Consider the following 16320-nt stretch of genomic DNA (forward strand, 5'->3'; position numbering starts at 1 on the left):
ACAAAAACATCCGGAACTCGGGAAGAGCCGTCTGTCGAAACTACAATGCTGATTGTTCGGAAAATTTAATTAAAAAACCCACAAAAAACATCTATCAAATTTAAAAACCACATGCATTGCTTCGCGTGTTTGGCGTCATAAAATGTAAACGTCACATTGAAAGAAATATAAAATAATTTTGACGTTTAATGTTTATTCAAAAACATTATAATTCAAATGGGGAAGGGTTGTATATAGGGTTAAAAAATCTTAATTATGATAGATCTTATTTCAGAAATACACATATGGTTAATACCCCTACGTATAGATTAAAATCCAGTTAATGCTATAAATAATTTCATTTGTGTTTAAATCGACAGAAATATGATATGTGTATGCCTGACTGCGCATGGTGTACAATGTACCAACTAAAGATACCAAAATTAGGTATATACATATTAACAGTATGTCTTGCACTTCCTGGTTGACAGTGGATACATGGTGACGTTGTTCTTGTTGCTATAAAGGTAGGTTACTTTTTAATATTAAACATAAATAAAACAGAACGAATAAACTTTGTTCAACTCAATGTTATAGATGATGATTTTTACTTCCAGTGGTAAATTAAATGCATTGTGATAACGTGAATATGTTTATGTATTATGAATTTTACAAATATAGTCCTGATTTGTACTAGACTAGACGAATTTTCAACTTTCTATTTAACAACGGGACAGTCCACAGGAAGACATAACCTACCTGTTCAATCAGCGTGACCGAAACAACCAGTATTTGCCATTACAACTTAATCCCATGTGCTTATCAGGGAAGTATCAACAAAACAACCGTTTATTTTTTTATCACTCGGGGCTAACCCGCACCCAAGATATTATTTAGGCGAATTCATAGCATAGACCAAGACAGAAAGGGTTTTAAGTTATAATTTTATAGGGAAGAATTGAGTTTGTTCCCATACAATTTCAATTATCTTTTCAAAATTCTGTGTTGATGTACTAAACGAACATGTAAGATGCAAATTTAAGACTCATTTAATATACAGTTGACTAAATCTTTGGCTAATTGTTACAGTATCAATGTATTTTCATCTTGTTGACTTTCAGCATATGCTGCTACTGTGTCTCTTAAATTCGCATTTTTTTTATAATTTGAAATATAAAACAAATTTTTAAACTAAAACAAAAGGACTTTTACGGACTTGAAAACAACTCGAAGGATTGAGTATTTCAAGTCACTACAATGCAAAAGAGACGAAGGGAAAATGCAACATATCTGTACAAAATATTGCAAAAATTGTTCGAAACATTATTGAAATGTGTTATTATTCTATGATTTTATAATTCCTGTAGGTTTCGGCCTTTTGTATTTGTGACTCTGTTTCTTAAACTAATGCCAAATTTTGATATCAAATAAGTCATACAAATGTACATAAAGAGACGCGTGATATTAGGGAAAAGAAGTATTGTAATGTCGTGCTGACGAAAAAAAGCAGTGATGGAGTTTTTTTTAAATTTTTTTATTGATTTTGACTTTAAGACTATGTCTATGCAAAATAGACACTCGTGATTTGGCGAACAATAAAACTAGAGTTAATCCATCATTTCATTCGGACATAAATGTCAAGAATATGATATTTGTAATTCAATGGTTTGATTAGTTTAAGCGTTTGATTTTGACATTTGGTAAGGGATTTTCCGCATTGAATTTTTACACGTAGTCCAGTATTTCATTTTCTCTTACCAAGCAACTCATGTTTTCGGTTTTCGCACTTTATGGTGTTATTTTATTCTTTAATTCATTATTGAGAACGATCAAACTCGGTGTCACATGATAGCGGTGCGACCAATTAAAAGTTACCGACATGCATACACACATCGAGTTAGATTTCAAGTTATATTCGAGATAAAGTTGAAGTTATGTTTGAGTTAAATTTGAAATAGTGCTCAAATTACTTTTCGAGTTTGAGTCACATTTTGAAAAAAAAAAATTGAGTGAATATTCGTGTAAGAAATCTAGTGATTGATATGAGTTTTTTATAATTCGATACACTTGAGACACATATCAAAGACTTAACAAAAAGGTGAACAGGACAGCAAAAAATGATGAACATTCCCCAGAGTAAATGAAAAGATAAAAACACAAAATACAAAAACAAATCCTCACACCCTCTGGATCCACCCGCTATTTGTCAATTATTATTTGCATATAAAGATGAGTATTTTTTTTTTAGTAAACATGGTAAAAAATAGAGTTTTCTAAACAGTATACCGTGTAGACACACATTTTTTTTTAGGTTTTATGTATTTTATTATGTTGAACATGATAACTTTAAGATGTATATTATATATGCTTACAAAACTCATATTTAGATGATTGCAAAGCTGCCACCAAGTGTATTCTTAATTATTATAGCGAACCTTTTTGTTCCAGTTGAATCACAGAGTAAGTATATATAAAATTGTTCCATCTTGGTAATTGATACATGTGTATATTATATCATCACGACGATATAAAGAAAACAACACAAAAACACTCAACTGTGTCAACTTCAACATTTACTACAATTAGGTTGCATCAATGTTAGTTTTGTAGATAAATTCAGTCTAAATAACTATTATTTCTATGTTTCATAATGATGAACAATAGTGAAAATAGTCAGCCATTATTGACGCGTTATTAACGACTGTCGGCAGGAGGTTTTGAAAAATCGATTTATATACTTAGTTGAAGATATTAACACTATTTTACAATCGTAAATAAAAGAGGTGGAATAATTAATATAAATCTTAAGGAAACACATTGTCTTTTAATTTTAAACTTTATATAGAAGATGTAGATGAATGCATACTTGTTATACGAACATGTCAGGGACGATACAGACAACCTGACGATTCAAAATTTTCGTCGTTTAATATAGTCTCTTATGTTTGTTGTATGTAGTCCACTAACAACATTTGCATGAATTTGTATGAATTACTATAATACTAAGATCCTTAAAAGTATTGACATGCTAGTTTCGATGATTGGTTATATTTGCATGCGTATCAATATATTTGTCATGTTTGTGTATGTTTACATGCACGTAAAATCTAAAACATCAGTGGTAAACCTGAAATCACAATACATCATACGATAACGACCAGTTATCGTTTTTAAAGTATATTATATATTTGAATTATCTATAGAAACAGAATGACAGAAATAAATGTAAGACAATTATTCAAATTTATACATAAGTTGTAAAAATACAATTGGTAAGAAAGTACACTATAATAGTTCACCTCTTTTAACAGTAAATCTGGCTTTATATGGAACAGTAGCACAGGAAACAACGTATACAGACGAAGCTGGTATGTCATATACTGCCAACTTGGCAATAGAAGGACCAGCAAATAATAATTGGGAAGATGGATGTTCATCTACTGGTCATCAGGCGCAAACATGGTGGGGTCTTTTTCTTCCAAGGCTGGCCTACATAACAAATATTAAGAGTTATTATCGGAAGGATGGTAAGTCATGGTTATACTGTCACATACCATTATATCCACCAAACAAACACCAAAACAATATATGACTTATACAGTTTTAGCTGAAAACCTGGAATAAAAGGTATGTTGTTATCCAGGTCATCGTCGGCGTTCGTCATCTGCTGACATTTAACAATACTCTCCTCCCATGAAATTCTTGGCCATCAAAACCATGTTCAAACATGGTCACAATCCTACTTGCGGTTCAAGTTTAAAGCTTTTGTTTGATGTTGATGCCTGCAAACCAAAATGGCCATCGAGACAGAAAATAGATCTTGAGGGTATCATGCCAGCATTTTCCATATTTGTTACCTGAATTATTGAATATTGGAAAAAACCTACAGGACAGAAAGTATCAGAATGTAAAAACTATCAGATGATCATTATTAGGAGTAATAGCTATTGAATAAGTCTTTATTGCGTTTTTTTGCGATGTTATTTATTATCTTTAAAACTATGAAAGATAAGTATAAACTGTACATATCAAAATGAGGAACAGGACAAGATTTATAGATACATTAGTTTGTTAAAATTCACAGTTTACTCCTTAGAGTAGTTATTGCTCTTCTGTGACGATGTTATCAATTTTGATTTCAATACAACAAGCTCTTATAATATGACTAAATCACTGATTCAGTCGACATGTTATGAGAGCAGTTGCTATAATTAAATGACGGTTTTATGTAAAGCACATTGTTGTGACGTCATTCTATTGTATTCGTTCCTTATTTCAGTGATTAGACTATCATTTACCTGTAAGTAATCATTATGTTACCTTCAACAGTTCAATATTTTTAATAATAGCCCTCCCCTTTCTTAAAAATATTGGACAGCTGAAGGTAGCCTAACTGGTTCTTACAGGTAAATGATAACCCATTCACTGAAAAAGCACCTATCAATTCCGCCAATTGTTTTCATCGTGTGAAAAGAAAAAATTCAACCAAATAACAAGACAATTTAAAAAAAAACATTTTATGAAAGATACCAATAACTTTGTCACTCGTCAAAACAGTTTCTTGAGAAAAAAAAACACTTTCATATTGATTGTATCACTACCAAAATATTTATTTTCGTCTGTCTTTGGTTATCAAAATTGACCCCTTTTCATTTACAAAATGAGGGAAACAAAAATAAGTAATGCTTCTAACGTTTTATAGATAACGCTGCAATACAAGGACCATACACAACATAATCATCACCCTGTGTAGAAAGTGCAATTCTTCAACTTGCTTCATGAACTAGGGGACTACAATAGTTTTTATAATTTTCAGATTTCGGCTTTTGATTTACAAGTTGTTTTTTTAAGTCTGATACTATTGCTTGAATATGAGTATGATGCTGTATGTTATAAAATAAAATAAGAAAGAGGGTTTTTTGTTGGCAAAAGGAAATCGAAAGACACAACTAAGTTTCATTAACATAAAAAAACACACGAGGGGCATCTGATCTTTTTATTACCGAACGTGACTTATTCCCGAATGTGACTGTTTTTCTGAAAATGAATTCGTATTGCTTTAAGACGTGGCACGGTACTTATCCATCCCAAACTAATTTGTTTGGTTTTGATGGTGTATTTGTTGTTGTCATCGGATTGTTTCAAATCTTTTAATGTTTGTAGTTGTAAATCGTATTTTTTTCTGTTGCATTATTGTGTTGTATTGGGGGATAACTACTCATTCAGTTCATTTGGTAGATTTAATTTTGGATCAACGAAATTTACACTATATATTTTTGGTTTGCAGTTTGATCAGAAGAAACAACCATAAAGCTAGATTATACAATTAATTATCTAAGTACTACTTCCATTTATTAGTAAAATTAGTATAATAATTATAATTTTTAGTGTTATTAATATAAGTTAGATGAGTCATACAAATCTAATCTTGAATTTCATTCAAATTCTCTTTATTTTCGGAACACATTTAAAAAATGTATATGTGACGTCACTTTGAGCGTTGCATTGACTAAGGCTAACCGAGCTGTGATTTTTTAATGTATTCGTTTTTTTTATTCTATAACTAGTCACTACTTCAGTTTAATCATGTTAATCTATTATATAGTAAATTACAGTTTGCAAAACTATGTATAATTCTTGATAATAATGATGGTTTGTCCCAGGGGGACAACCCTGGCCTCACATCCAATTGGAACTTTTGGACCTCGGCTATCTTCAACTTGTTAGTTGTTATGGCTTTCAAACTTTTTACATCCGAGCATAGTTTTGGGTGGACGTAGCGCGCGTCTGGTGTGTAAATTTTTTTTGAGCCTGTTACCTTTAGATGGCTATTATTCGTTTGTTTCTCTGTCTTATATTTTCTCCCATTTATCTATTTTTCTATTGTTACCCTGTCGTGTAATTTTGTAATTCTAATATATAATTAACACTGCGGGAGGTTTGGCATGCAACAAAACAAGGTTCAACCCACCGTTTTTTCATAAAATGCCCTGTACCAAGTCAGGAAAATGGCCATTGTTACATTATAGTTCGTTTCTCTGTGTGTTACGTTTCGGTGTTGTGTCTCTGTAGTTCGCTTATATTTGACACGTTTCCCTCAGTTTAAGTTTGTTACACGGATTTGTTTATCTCTATCGATTTATGAATTTTAAACAGCGGTATACTACTGTTGCCTTTATTCAATACACAAATAATCGGAATAAAAAAGGTAACACGACCTTCCAGGAAATAATAAATAAAAAAGGGGAGGGTATAATGAGATGGTGCCGTTTCTGTAAACAATAACTTTCTCTTTAAAATTTCGATGAACAACAAAAGAATTTTAAATGATTGCACGTTGTTATCTCTTCAATTGTCAATCCAAATATAAAATTTGAAACAAAATCGACTGCAGTGCACTCGATATGGTAAAACGTGAACCTGTCGTCACATGTGATTTTTTTTTGATTTTTTTTCTCATTCACCTAATAAGAAACAAAACCACAGAATACACAAGAAATTAATAGTAGAGGACTACATTTTGAAATATAATACTAGTACATATTAAACAGTTAAAATTGCCATTATCGGCTGCTATATATGTGTTCTCTGTGTAATCCATACTTAAATCGAATAAACCGGATATATCACTGAATACACATTTGATCTCAGACCTGTCCAATATTTTACAGAATTGACTGTTATCGGCTTATATCTTTTACTGAAAGACAGTAATAGTCAGTATATTTCTTCAATAAGTGATCGCTCTTGGGTAATGCTTTCCATTCATTTTTTGCTAGTGTTTGTTCATGGAAACGTATCATTGTTTTGTATCAATTTCATTAAAAACAAACACATAATGTCCGCGATAAAGGCTCGTTACAAATTATATTTCTTTTTTTTTAATTAAAGTATACACTTTAATCAATGATATTACTTTGCAACAAATATGGCCTAAAAATTATTTGTTAATCTAATGAGAGCAAATTCGAGACCACATGTTTTGTTAAGATAGTCATACATGGTAAAATCAATATATATGACAATAAATGTGTTTTTTTTCTTCAAATATAACCTGTATTTTGCGATATGGTGAACAATCATATTAATAAACAACTATTGACGAATGTTCGAAAGGCCAAAAATATTTGTATCTTTCATATTGTTGAATGCGACAAGCTTGCATCAAACCTAATTATGCAAGTAAGATTGCTGCAAACTTGTCGCAATTATTTGCTACAAAATTAGGGCAAACTTGCAGGACCTACACATATACCAATGTCATGTGTGTAGCCACATTCAATTCATCTCTTTAAAATTACACATTGAAATTAATTAAATTAACAAAAACACGTCCTGCTTAAATTCAAACAGTCATTGAAGGAATACTTGCAAACTTATCTTTTATTTTAGGAAATACATACATGCATTTCATTTTTGAAAAAGGGACAGGGTTCATTCTCCAAAAATTTCATATGCCGGTATAAAGAAATAAAAAAAGACAAATCTTTGATGGGTTTTCAACATACATCTTAATCATAATTGCGTAATTAACTGTGTCCACAATTTAAGATTGTTAGCATCTAGGAAGTGCCAATTAGACATGTCCAGTCAATATTATGTAATTCTTGCAATGTTCTGGCAAATATATAGAATGGTCAAAGTTTTCTGCAATCTTGCGGCAAACATATAGAATGGCACACATTCTTTATTATCTTAACTTTCTTGCAAACGGCAAACATTGATGGGCAAAAATCTAAATTGTTTGCCGAGAGATTGCAGGTATCAGCCATCATTTGAAAAGACTATTTTCTGTGTTCCTGTAAATATTTTGTCTGCTGCAAGCTTGCCGCAAGTCTGCTTCAAATTTGCGGCAAATATTTCAGTTCTTTAAGGGATTTGCGCTTTAGTAAATAAATATTTATAACTGCATTATAAACCAGAAGATTTTTTTATGGCAGGATCATATGAAAGCAATATTGGAAAAACAATGAATACAAAATCTTGTCTTCATCAATTAAGAGTGCTAGCATTTCAACTCTGTATTCGTAATATTGAATTGTCACTAAATTCAGTAATTCAGGATGGTTTGTATGACACTATTCAACCGCATAATCAAACACTGACATGACTGATTTCATTTGTACATTATGATGAAAATTATTAGAAGTTCTCCTATGGAAAAAGTATACTTTGGAATACACTACAAACCAATAAAAGTCTGAAACGGCCTATATATGTACTCGAATGTTCTGATTTTTACTCGATCAGTCTGAATGGGCTGGAATTTACTTGATAATACTCGACTGTAGTCTGAACCACACTTAACAGTTTGAACTTGTACTCGACCAGTTTTGAAGCATTTTATACGATTCTGAACCATTCTAAATCTAGTCTGAACAATAATCGACCAAGTCTTAACCAATCTGAATTTTATCAATTTAGGAATTGTTTTTAAAAGAAAATGCGTATTGAAATTAAAATTTCACAATAACAAATAATTATACAACTTCAACACAATATTTATCAACACTTCAATATTTATATATATATATTTTTAAATATAAATAAAACAAACTGATCAAATAATCTCAAAAATGAATTGTGACTAATTTTTATGTTTTTTTGAATATTTTTGGAATGTTTCAGAAGTATTTTATTGCGACTGGAATATTTGAACTATTAACCTAAGTTTAGTATATATTTATGGCATCAGTTCAGTTGAGTTAATAATGCAGTGAATATTTTTTTTTTATTAATATAGATATAAAATAGATTATAAATTTAAAGCAACTTAATAAATTTTAAAAGATGAGACCTTTGTTGTGTTGAATGTAGGACAGAAAGTCACGAACAAAAAGTCATAAGACAAAAAGTCACAGAACAAAAAGTCACAATTCAGTTTTGAGATTATTTTTCTTTGAACAAGAAACCCCTTATCTTAGAAATAAAATTTTGTTTTGTTCTTGAAATGTTATATACGAAGCAACTCTGTATTTAAAAATCTATTAAAAAAAATATCAAAAATAATCATATATTATTATGTAAACAAAATGTCATGGTGACTTGATTCCAAAATGGCCTCATTCTGACAAGAATTATCTCTTTTTAATAATTAGATTTGAATAAATTTTCATTTATCAAGGCTCATGAATAATGCCCCGAAAAATTCCCTAAATATAAAGATAAATATATGTTACAAAAACAAAATCTTTCAAGATCTTTGTCACAAATATTCAAACAATTTTTAATAAATTAATTGTAACAATTTGTCCTGTGACTTTTTGTCCTATCAAATTTTGACTCTATGTCCTGTGACTTTTTGTCATGTGACTTTCTGTCCCTTACCGTTTTGTTATTTAAACCAAGAATTTAATATAATCATGATAATTGAATTTCCATAGCAATCCTTGATGACCTTTTTAAAAAGGGAAATGTGTTCCAAAGTAACAGTAAAAACTTATCATTAAAATTTAAGTAGTTTTTGTCAAATTAAAGATATGGCATACAGAAAGCGGTACGTCTAAACACCATCTACGCCGCCTTGGTGCACTAAGCCCCTGCAACTGCACTAATCCCATGGACGAACAGTCATATAAGCACCAAGGTCATTCAGTAAGTAAAAGAATTGATTAAAGAGCATATATTTAAATTTTAGTATTATATTCTAAAACGAAATAGTTATTAGCATTTCATATGGCACGCACCGATTTTGTAGAATGTGTCCAGTTGTCATATTATTAATTGAATCCACTGAAGCTTGATGAATTCATAAACACTGCACTAAGGATATGAATGCAAGGTTAACAAAATCATTGATTCAGATAAATTATAATATTAACAAAAATATCTTTAAAAAAGATATACGACGTATTCAAATTTGAGTATATGTTTAAAACTATCATTTCGATAACCTTCAGAAGCACAATGACTTAATGATGCAGGACCTCTTTAATAAAATCTCCATCTGAATGAAACTACAAGAAATTCTTTACTAAGTCTTTAATATTAAGGCAATAATATATAAGAATATTGTGATGACACCTTAAAATTTTATTTGTCAAAAATTTGACAAATAAAAAGAAACAAATAAACATTTACTTCTGTGTACATTAAACTTTATTCATGGTTACAATAATGTAATAAAGCTAGAAACGATTTGTAGTATAAGTAGTATTTGTCTGTTTACATTCACCAAAACCCCACGGAAATCTCACATGCGTAGGTGCGTTCTAAAAGTCATGTACGTTCGTACAACAAAGTTTACATTAAAAATTATATAATTATATAATTGTCCCGAATAAACAGCTGTCATGGATGCAAAGAGCTATTGGAGAAACAATTCTTTTGATAAAAATATTAATCTTTGTAAGATCTAGTTCCAATATTTATAGTTTTTCACTTGCTTTCCATCATGATATAATTTTCGAGACGTTTTTTCAAACACAACCAAATCACCCACCATGACAGCATTTTGTCCAATCACAGAACGGATTTTCGAGCATGCGTAGTCTGTTGCAATAGTGAAGCGTCCTTAAGTTCAAAGTGCACAAACCGAAACTATACCCGACAACGTCGGAAAAAAAATATGCAAAAAGTTTGTTTGATGATCTAAAGAGATTTTAAAGTAATTGACATTTTTAACGTTATGCAACCCTTAGTCCACACATGAACCTTACATATGAAATATAATTTGATTCCTTCTCTATAAAATATTGTTGCAGGTTTTGTCAACTATAGTAACATTGTTGTTATACATCAATAAATAAGTTGTTCGGTATCCGTTCAGTAAAATGTTTAGCTTTATGTATCATGATTTGTCATAAATCGTGGACATTTTAAAATTACACGAAGTTTATCTTCAATAGTATACGTACAGTTAAATATGTCCTCTAATGTATTTCTTTTCTTTGGTACTTTCCAATTTTAATGAAAGTAGACATGGTATTGTCATGTTTATTTTTTTCTTCAGGGGTTAGTGATTTTATTACCTGTTAATTAGTGGCACGTGCCGTCAGAACAAAACCTTTGATGACAGAAAAAATCAAATAACGACAAAACTACAATATATATTGACAAAAAAAATCAGATATATTATCTTAAGGAAAACTACATCGGGTGGTATGCTTGTTTTATTCATAGCACCATCCCAAGCAGAGGTAATACTTTATACTTCGCCACTATTTAATTAGAAGATAAATGTTATTAATTTCTTGAATTTTATCCCATTTTTTAAATTAAATATAATGTAAAAAAAAGTATCCCAAACTATAATAATAGATTTATTTCTAAAATGATAAGAGTAAACAATTCATTCATTTTACTTGCTGTTGTTATATATGTCCGTGAAAAAGAAATTTATTTTAACAGTCAGAAAACATAGAGGCTATTTGGTCCAGTATTGTTCATACTGGTAGAGTATTTTTCAGACCTTTTGTTTAGTATGGTTAAGTCTGGTAAAACAGGTCGAGTAAAGGTCGAGAATGGGTTAAGACTGTTTCAGACTGGTCCAGTAATAGTTCAGACTATTTTCAATGACAAATATAAGGGTCAATAGATATAAAAAGATGTGGTATGAGTGCCAATGAGACAACTTTCCATCCAAATAACAATTTATAAAAGTAAACCATTATAGGTCAATGTACGGCCTTCAAAACGGAGCCTAGGCTCACACCGAACAACAAGCTATAAAGGATCCCAAAATTACTAGTGTAAAACCATTTAAACGGGAAAACCAACGGTCTAATCTATATAAAAAACGAGAAACTAGAAACACGTATAAATTACAAAAACAAACGACAACTACTGTACATCAGATTCCTGACTTAGTGTCAGATTTAATGGTAGCAAACATTCTCCCTTTTTCTGAAACAAGAGTATAACACCACAACATAGAAAAACACACGATAAAATATCAATTGGCAGGCTTAACTCAATAAAAAAAAAGTACGAGTCAGTACAGTCGAGTATGGTTCAGACAAGGATCAAGTAATGTCAAGTAAAAGTCAGACCAATTCAGACTGGTCGAGTAAAAATCAGTACAATCAAGAACAGATATAGGCTATTTCAGACTTTAACTGGTTTGAAGTGATATTGTATCGGTTGAATGCTTCTGTTGGTAGCTAAACATCAAGTGGTAAATATTTAATTCATGTTCAAAACGAGTATATTTTTTCGGACGTCCAGGACATCGTATTTATCCGTTAAGATAAATCTGAAGAAATTGATGATATTGTTTATAATTATACAACACCTATTGGACAATAACACTGTACAGTTTTCTTTTAATCATTTTGTCGAAAACATAATTGTAAATCAAAGGCAAAATTTGTTAGTTACGATAAAATATCTATGTTATGCATAGTATTTAATTTAGTAAGAGACTGAAAAAAAATGGGGAACGAAGAAAAGTCAACAATGAGGTTGGTATTCCATGATATAAAAAAGTTGTTCCAATGCGTTGGAAAACTTCAAAATAATAAAAAAAAACATGCCTAACAACTCACGAAAACCAAGATGGCCGCCTTCCACAATTGCACATTCCATCTGTTCCTGAAATACTGCACACAATATTGAAATGCTCACCAAGCGCCTTCGGGCACCGATACGACCATGCGAGGGCTGCAAAGCCAGTCAAAGTCATTAAACTCTTTCATCATTTCTTGATACCCTTTCTTTCCGCCTTCTTATTAAAACAACTTTCTTTTATGATAGCTGCATGTAATCAAAAATTTAAAAGTGTTAACGAGTAAAGCAATTTGCTATACTGGGAAAAATAACAATATGATTGTTGTTCACAAAATAAAAGGTCAGGTCTAATATGATTTTTTTTAAACACGGTATTTGGTCAGAAGCAAACATGCCCTAATGTCTGATCAGAAGCAGACCTGTAAACATGTCTGGTCAGTTGCAGACATGTTCACAGGTCTTGGCAAATCTGTCATCAGAACAGGTAAACGGAAGACTTGATAATAGGTCTGCATCAGTCCTAAAAAGGCAGATCAGAGGTCTGGTCTACCAACAACAAAGTAAGCTTAAGTGTCTGCTTAAAATTTCTCAAATTAATGTATAAGGCAATCAAAAAGTCTCTTCCAAGTTAACTTGTGTACAGGTAAGGCCTGCACTCATCTGCTTCATGTATATTTCCATAATTGACAAAATAAAATTAAAGTTTGTATAAGTAAGTACACAATATACTTATATGTATTTGTTTTTATTATGAGTATTTAATTTGTTTGTTTTGTCATGATCGTATATTTTTGTAATATTTTTCTTTTTCTAGCATATATTAACCATACATGTACCTATACATGCTATATGTTGTAAAAAATTTGGTTAATAAATTATTGAACTGAATAGTTATAATAAATCCCTTTATCAAACTGCTAGCGATTACGTTGGTGCCTTTAAAATGAAATATATTTCAAACTACAAATTTGAATACATGTAATATTTAAGAAATAATTCATGGGGGCTTGAATATATCGTGATTTTACCACGGGTTGGCCCTTTATGACAAATATTTTACCCTGAGCGATAGCGAGGGGTAAAATATCGGCATAAAGGGACAACCCGTGGTAAAATTTAGATATATTCAAGCCCCCATGAATTATTTCGATTCTAATAGGACAAATACGGCATTTTTTTTGGATCGAAGCGCTCTAGGTGGAGGCCATTATTTGCCGTTCCCATAAATATACGCACTTTTAGATTGGCGTAAAAGAACGGAGCAAACAGAATAAGTGACATGCTCAAACTATTCACAAAACTTATTTAGATAGATTTGGATGAATTTATTTTAATGATAACTTACTTATACGTGTTCTATGTATATAAAAAATGGGCTTATACCACATTTTAGCATCGTTTGTTTTACGTTTCCTTGTTGTGATGATTTTCGGTATCAAAAGCGTGTATTTTCCCGTAAAATGCTTAAATTATAACGTCATCATTCTATGACGTCGGGTACTTCATTCATAAAAAAACATATGACGTGGGAATACGATCGGAACAGCCAATGCAATATATTCATATTTTACCACGGGTGTGTACTCAAAGCGTTTGAAGGACGTCATGTTAGAATAAGGCTTATAAACCGTTAATAATATTTTCACATGTCTATTGTTATTTCAAATACATTTGGCGACTCATTAATTACTTTAGATTGATATATGATAGACGAATTCTAAAGCATGGTGTGATTTTGTTAGGAATATTAATTGCCTTTAAAGTTTTATAATTTAAGGTGTAAATTATGTGATCTTATCGTACATCTTCATTTGAATTGTGAAACGTCACATGTAAATTTCATTCAACAAAATGTTGAACTTATTCATAAAATTGTATATGAAGGCTTGATCCTTGATATAGTTTGTTTCCACATTTTTTTTGTTTGATCGAATTAGTCTAAAGAAATATTTCGGTTGTGATCATATCCGGAAGCATCTGCTTGATATTTACAGTTTTCAACTCTTTCACGAATCAAGCTTTCCAACTTCTCTTTCTCTATCACACCTATTATTGAATACTTTTATTCATATAATTGCGATACAACTTCATTTTCGTATTGGCATGATAATTATGCATTTTATAGTAGTAGTTCAAGACGGACCTTATTAATATTGAACATTTATTCCTATTTTCCTGTTCTGTTGTTTCGAAAATAGTTTATTATAAGCAGGGGACATGCAATCATTTGAAATTAGAAAGTAAACTGCAACTGATCAAGCATCCAATTTTTTCTCTTACATGTGACTTAATTAAATGCAAGTTTTCCGTCGCTAGCTTGACAATATCGCGAGAGCCATTATACTTCATTACACTTTTATGTTGTTTTTTTACAGAGGCACATCGCATGAACGATTTCCGGGTGTACTTTGCAAATGGCAGTGTGTTTAAGAAAACTGAATTGTGCTTTAGAGATAATGAAAAACAGGCACATAGTTATCTGCATCAGAGCATCGATTGTAATTTAAGCCCTACAAGGAATATGTATTACTTCAACAGAAACACGTTTATCGAATTATGTTACATAGAAATAAATGGTAAATTATTAAAAAAACATATACTCGAACTGCATTTGTGCAATTAAAACAAATACAAGTTGCGTTTGCATTAAATAAAACAAATAATCACTGAATTGACATTGATTGTCGAAATAAAACTGGTGCAGTCAAATTGGTAGTGTTGGTGTTTTTTTGGCGCCAATATAGTTTAATATGATCGCAGGCATTTTATGGGCAGCGTGTTTCATAAAAGTAGATGGAGTGTATACGTCAATGGCAGTAAAATATTTCGAGGGTAACATACAGAGTTCAATTGAAGGCAGGAGTTTAAAATATATAGTAAGTATAAAACTAAATATTTTAACTCAACTGTACAGATAATGACAATTAATAGTGTGTGTGGGAATCATGTTCTAGCTCTCAGGACACACATTTGTGTTTCTCATCAACAAATGTAATAAAACACGTGATTTTCAATAACAAAAAGAACCAGATACACAATTTGTTACCTGATTTTTACCCATAATTTAGCACGGAATACATATATTGTACTTTTTCGCCTGATGTGATCATCAAACAACTTTTAAAAAATCTAAATCAAACTATTTATCCAACAAACAATAGACAAATGGGGAATGCGTCTTTGGGCCAGAATCTTGCCGCTTGTTTATATTCATAAGTCAATGTACTAAGTGTAAAAGTGTCACTACCCAATTTCGAACCTGATCTGTGTTTTGTGGTAATAAGCAGCATTGTGTATAAGTTTTACATTATTTGATTGGGGCAAACTAAAGTCAGAGAACGAAAACAACAGATTTACATTTTTTTCAATTATAAAGGGTCATAACTCAACAACAGTTAACTTGACACCAACCTAATTTCAACGCGTTGATCTGCATTTTGTGGTAAAACTTATTGTGTATAAGTGTCATAAGATTTAGTTGAGACAAACAACAAGTTATTTTTATGTTTATAAAGGGCATACATTGTAACTCATGAACAATAAAAGTGACACTACCCGATATCGATATTTTCTATCTGTGTTTTTTGGTGATAAGCATTGTACTGTGTAAAAGATTCAATAACGTTTGGTCGAGGCAAACCAAAGTTGTGAAACGAAAACGTAAAATACAACATTTTTTATGTTTATAAAGGGACATACCTTATGAACAGTAAAGCCTCTGTCACACCTTACCGGATAGCATGAACAGACGCCTAACGGATGAAAATAAAAGTTGTCCGTTGACAAAATTGTTATGCGTTGGGAGTCCGTTGATTTGAAACGGATGCGTAACGAATCCATAACGGACACACATCGGATATGCAACGTACGAGTAACGGAAACTTACCGGACACA

At 31.1% G+C, this 16320-nt stretch overlaps 1 protein-coding gene across 1 annotated transcript in view; it reads left to right on the forward strand.

Annotated features, from left to right (window-relative positions):
- The first annotated feature begins 390 nt into the window (after positions 1 to 390).
- LOC134680766 (multiple epidermal growth factor-like domains protein 10) overlaps positions 391 to 16320 on the forward strand; it is a 37252-nt gene continuing 21322 nt past the window's right edge. Inside the window, exons 1-4 of the mRNA XM_063539998.1 lie at positions 391 to 506; positions 2367 to 2439; positions 3291 to 3506; positions 14802 to 15002. Of these exons, the coding sequence (XP_063396068.1) occupies positions 2367 to 2439; positions 3291 to 3506; positions 14802 to 15002 (490 nt within the window). The 5' untranslated portion in view covers positions 391 to 506. The remainder of the gene's footprint in view (positions 507 to 2366; positions 2440 to 3290; positions 3507 to 14801; positions 15003 to 16320) is intronic.

This window comes from Mytilus trossulus, chromosome 1, assembly GCF_036588685.1.
Source record: "Mytilus trossulus isolate FHL-02 chromosome 1, PNRI_Mtr1.1.1.hap1, whole genome shotgun sequence".
Lineage (NCBI taxonomy): Eukaryota > Metazoa > Mollusca > Bivalvia > Mytilida > Mytilidae > Mytilus > Mytilus trossulus.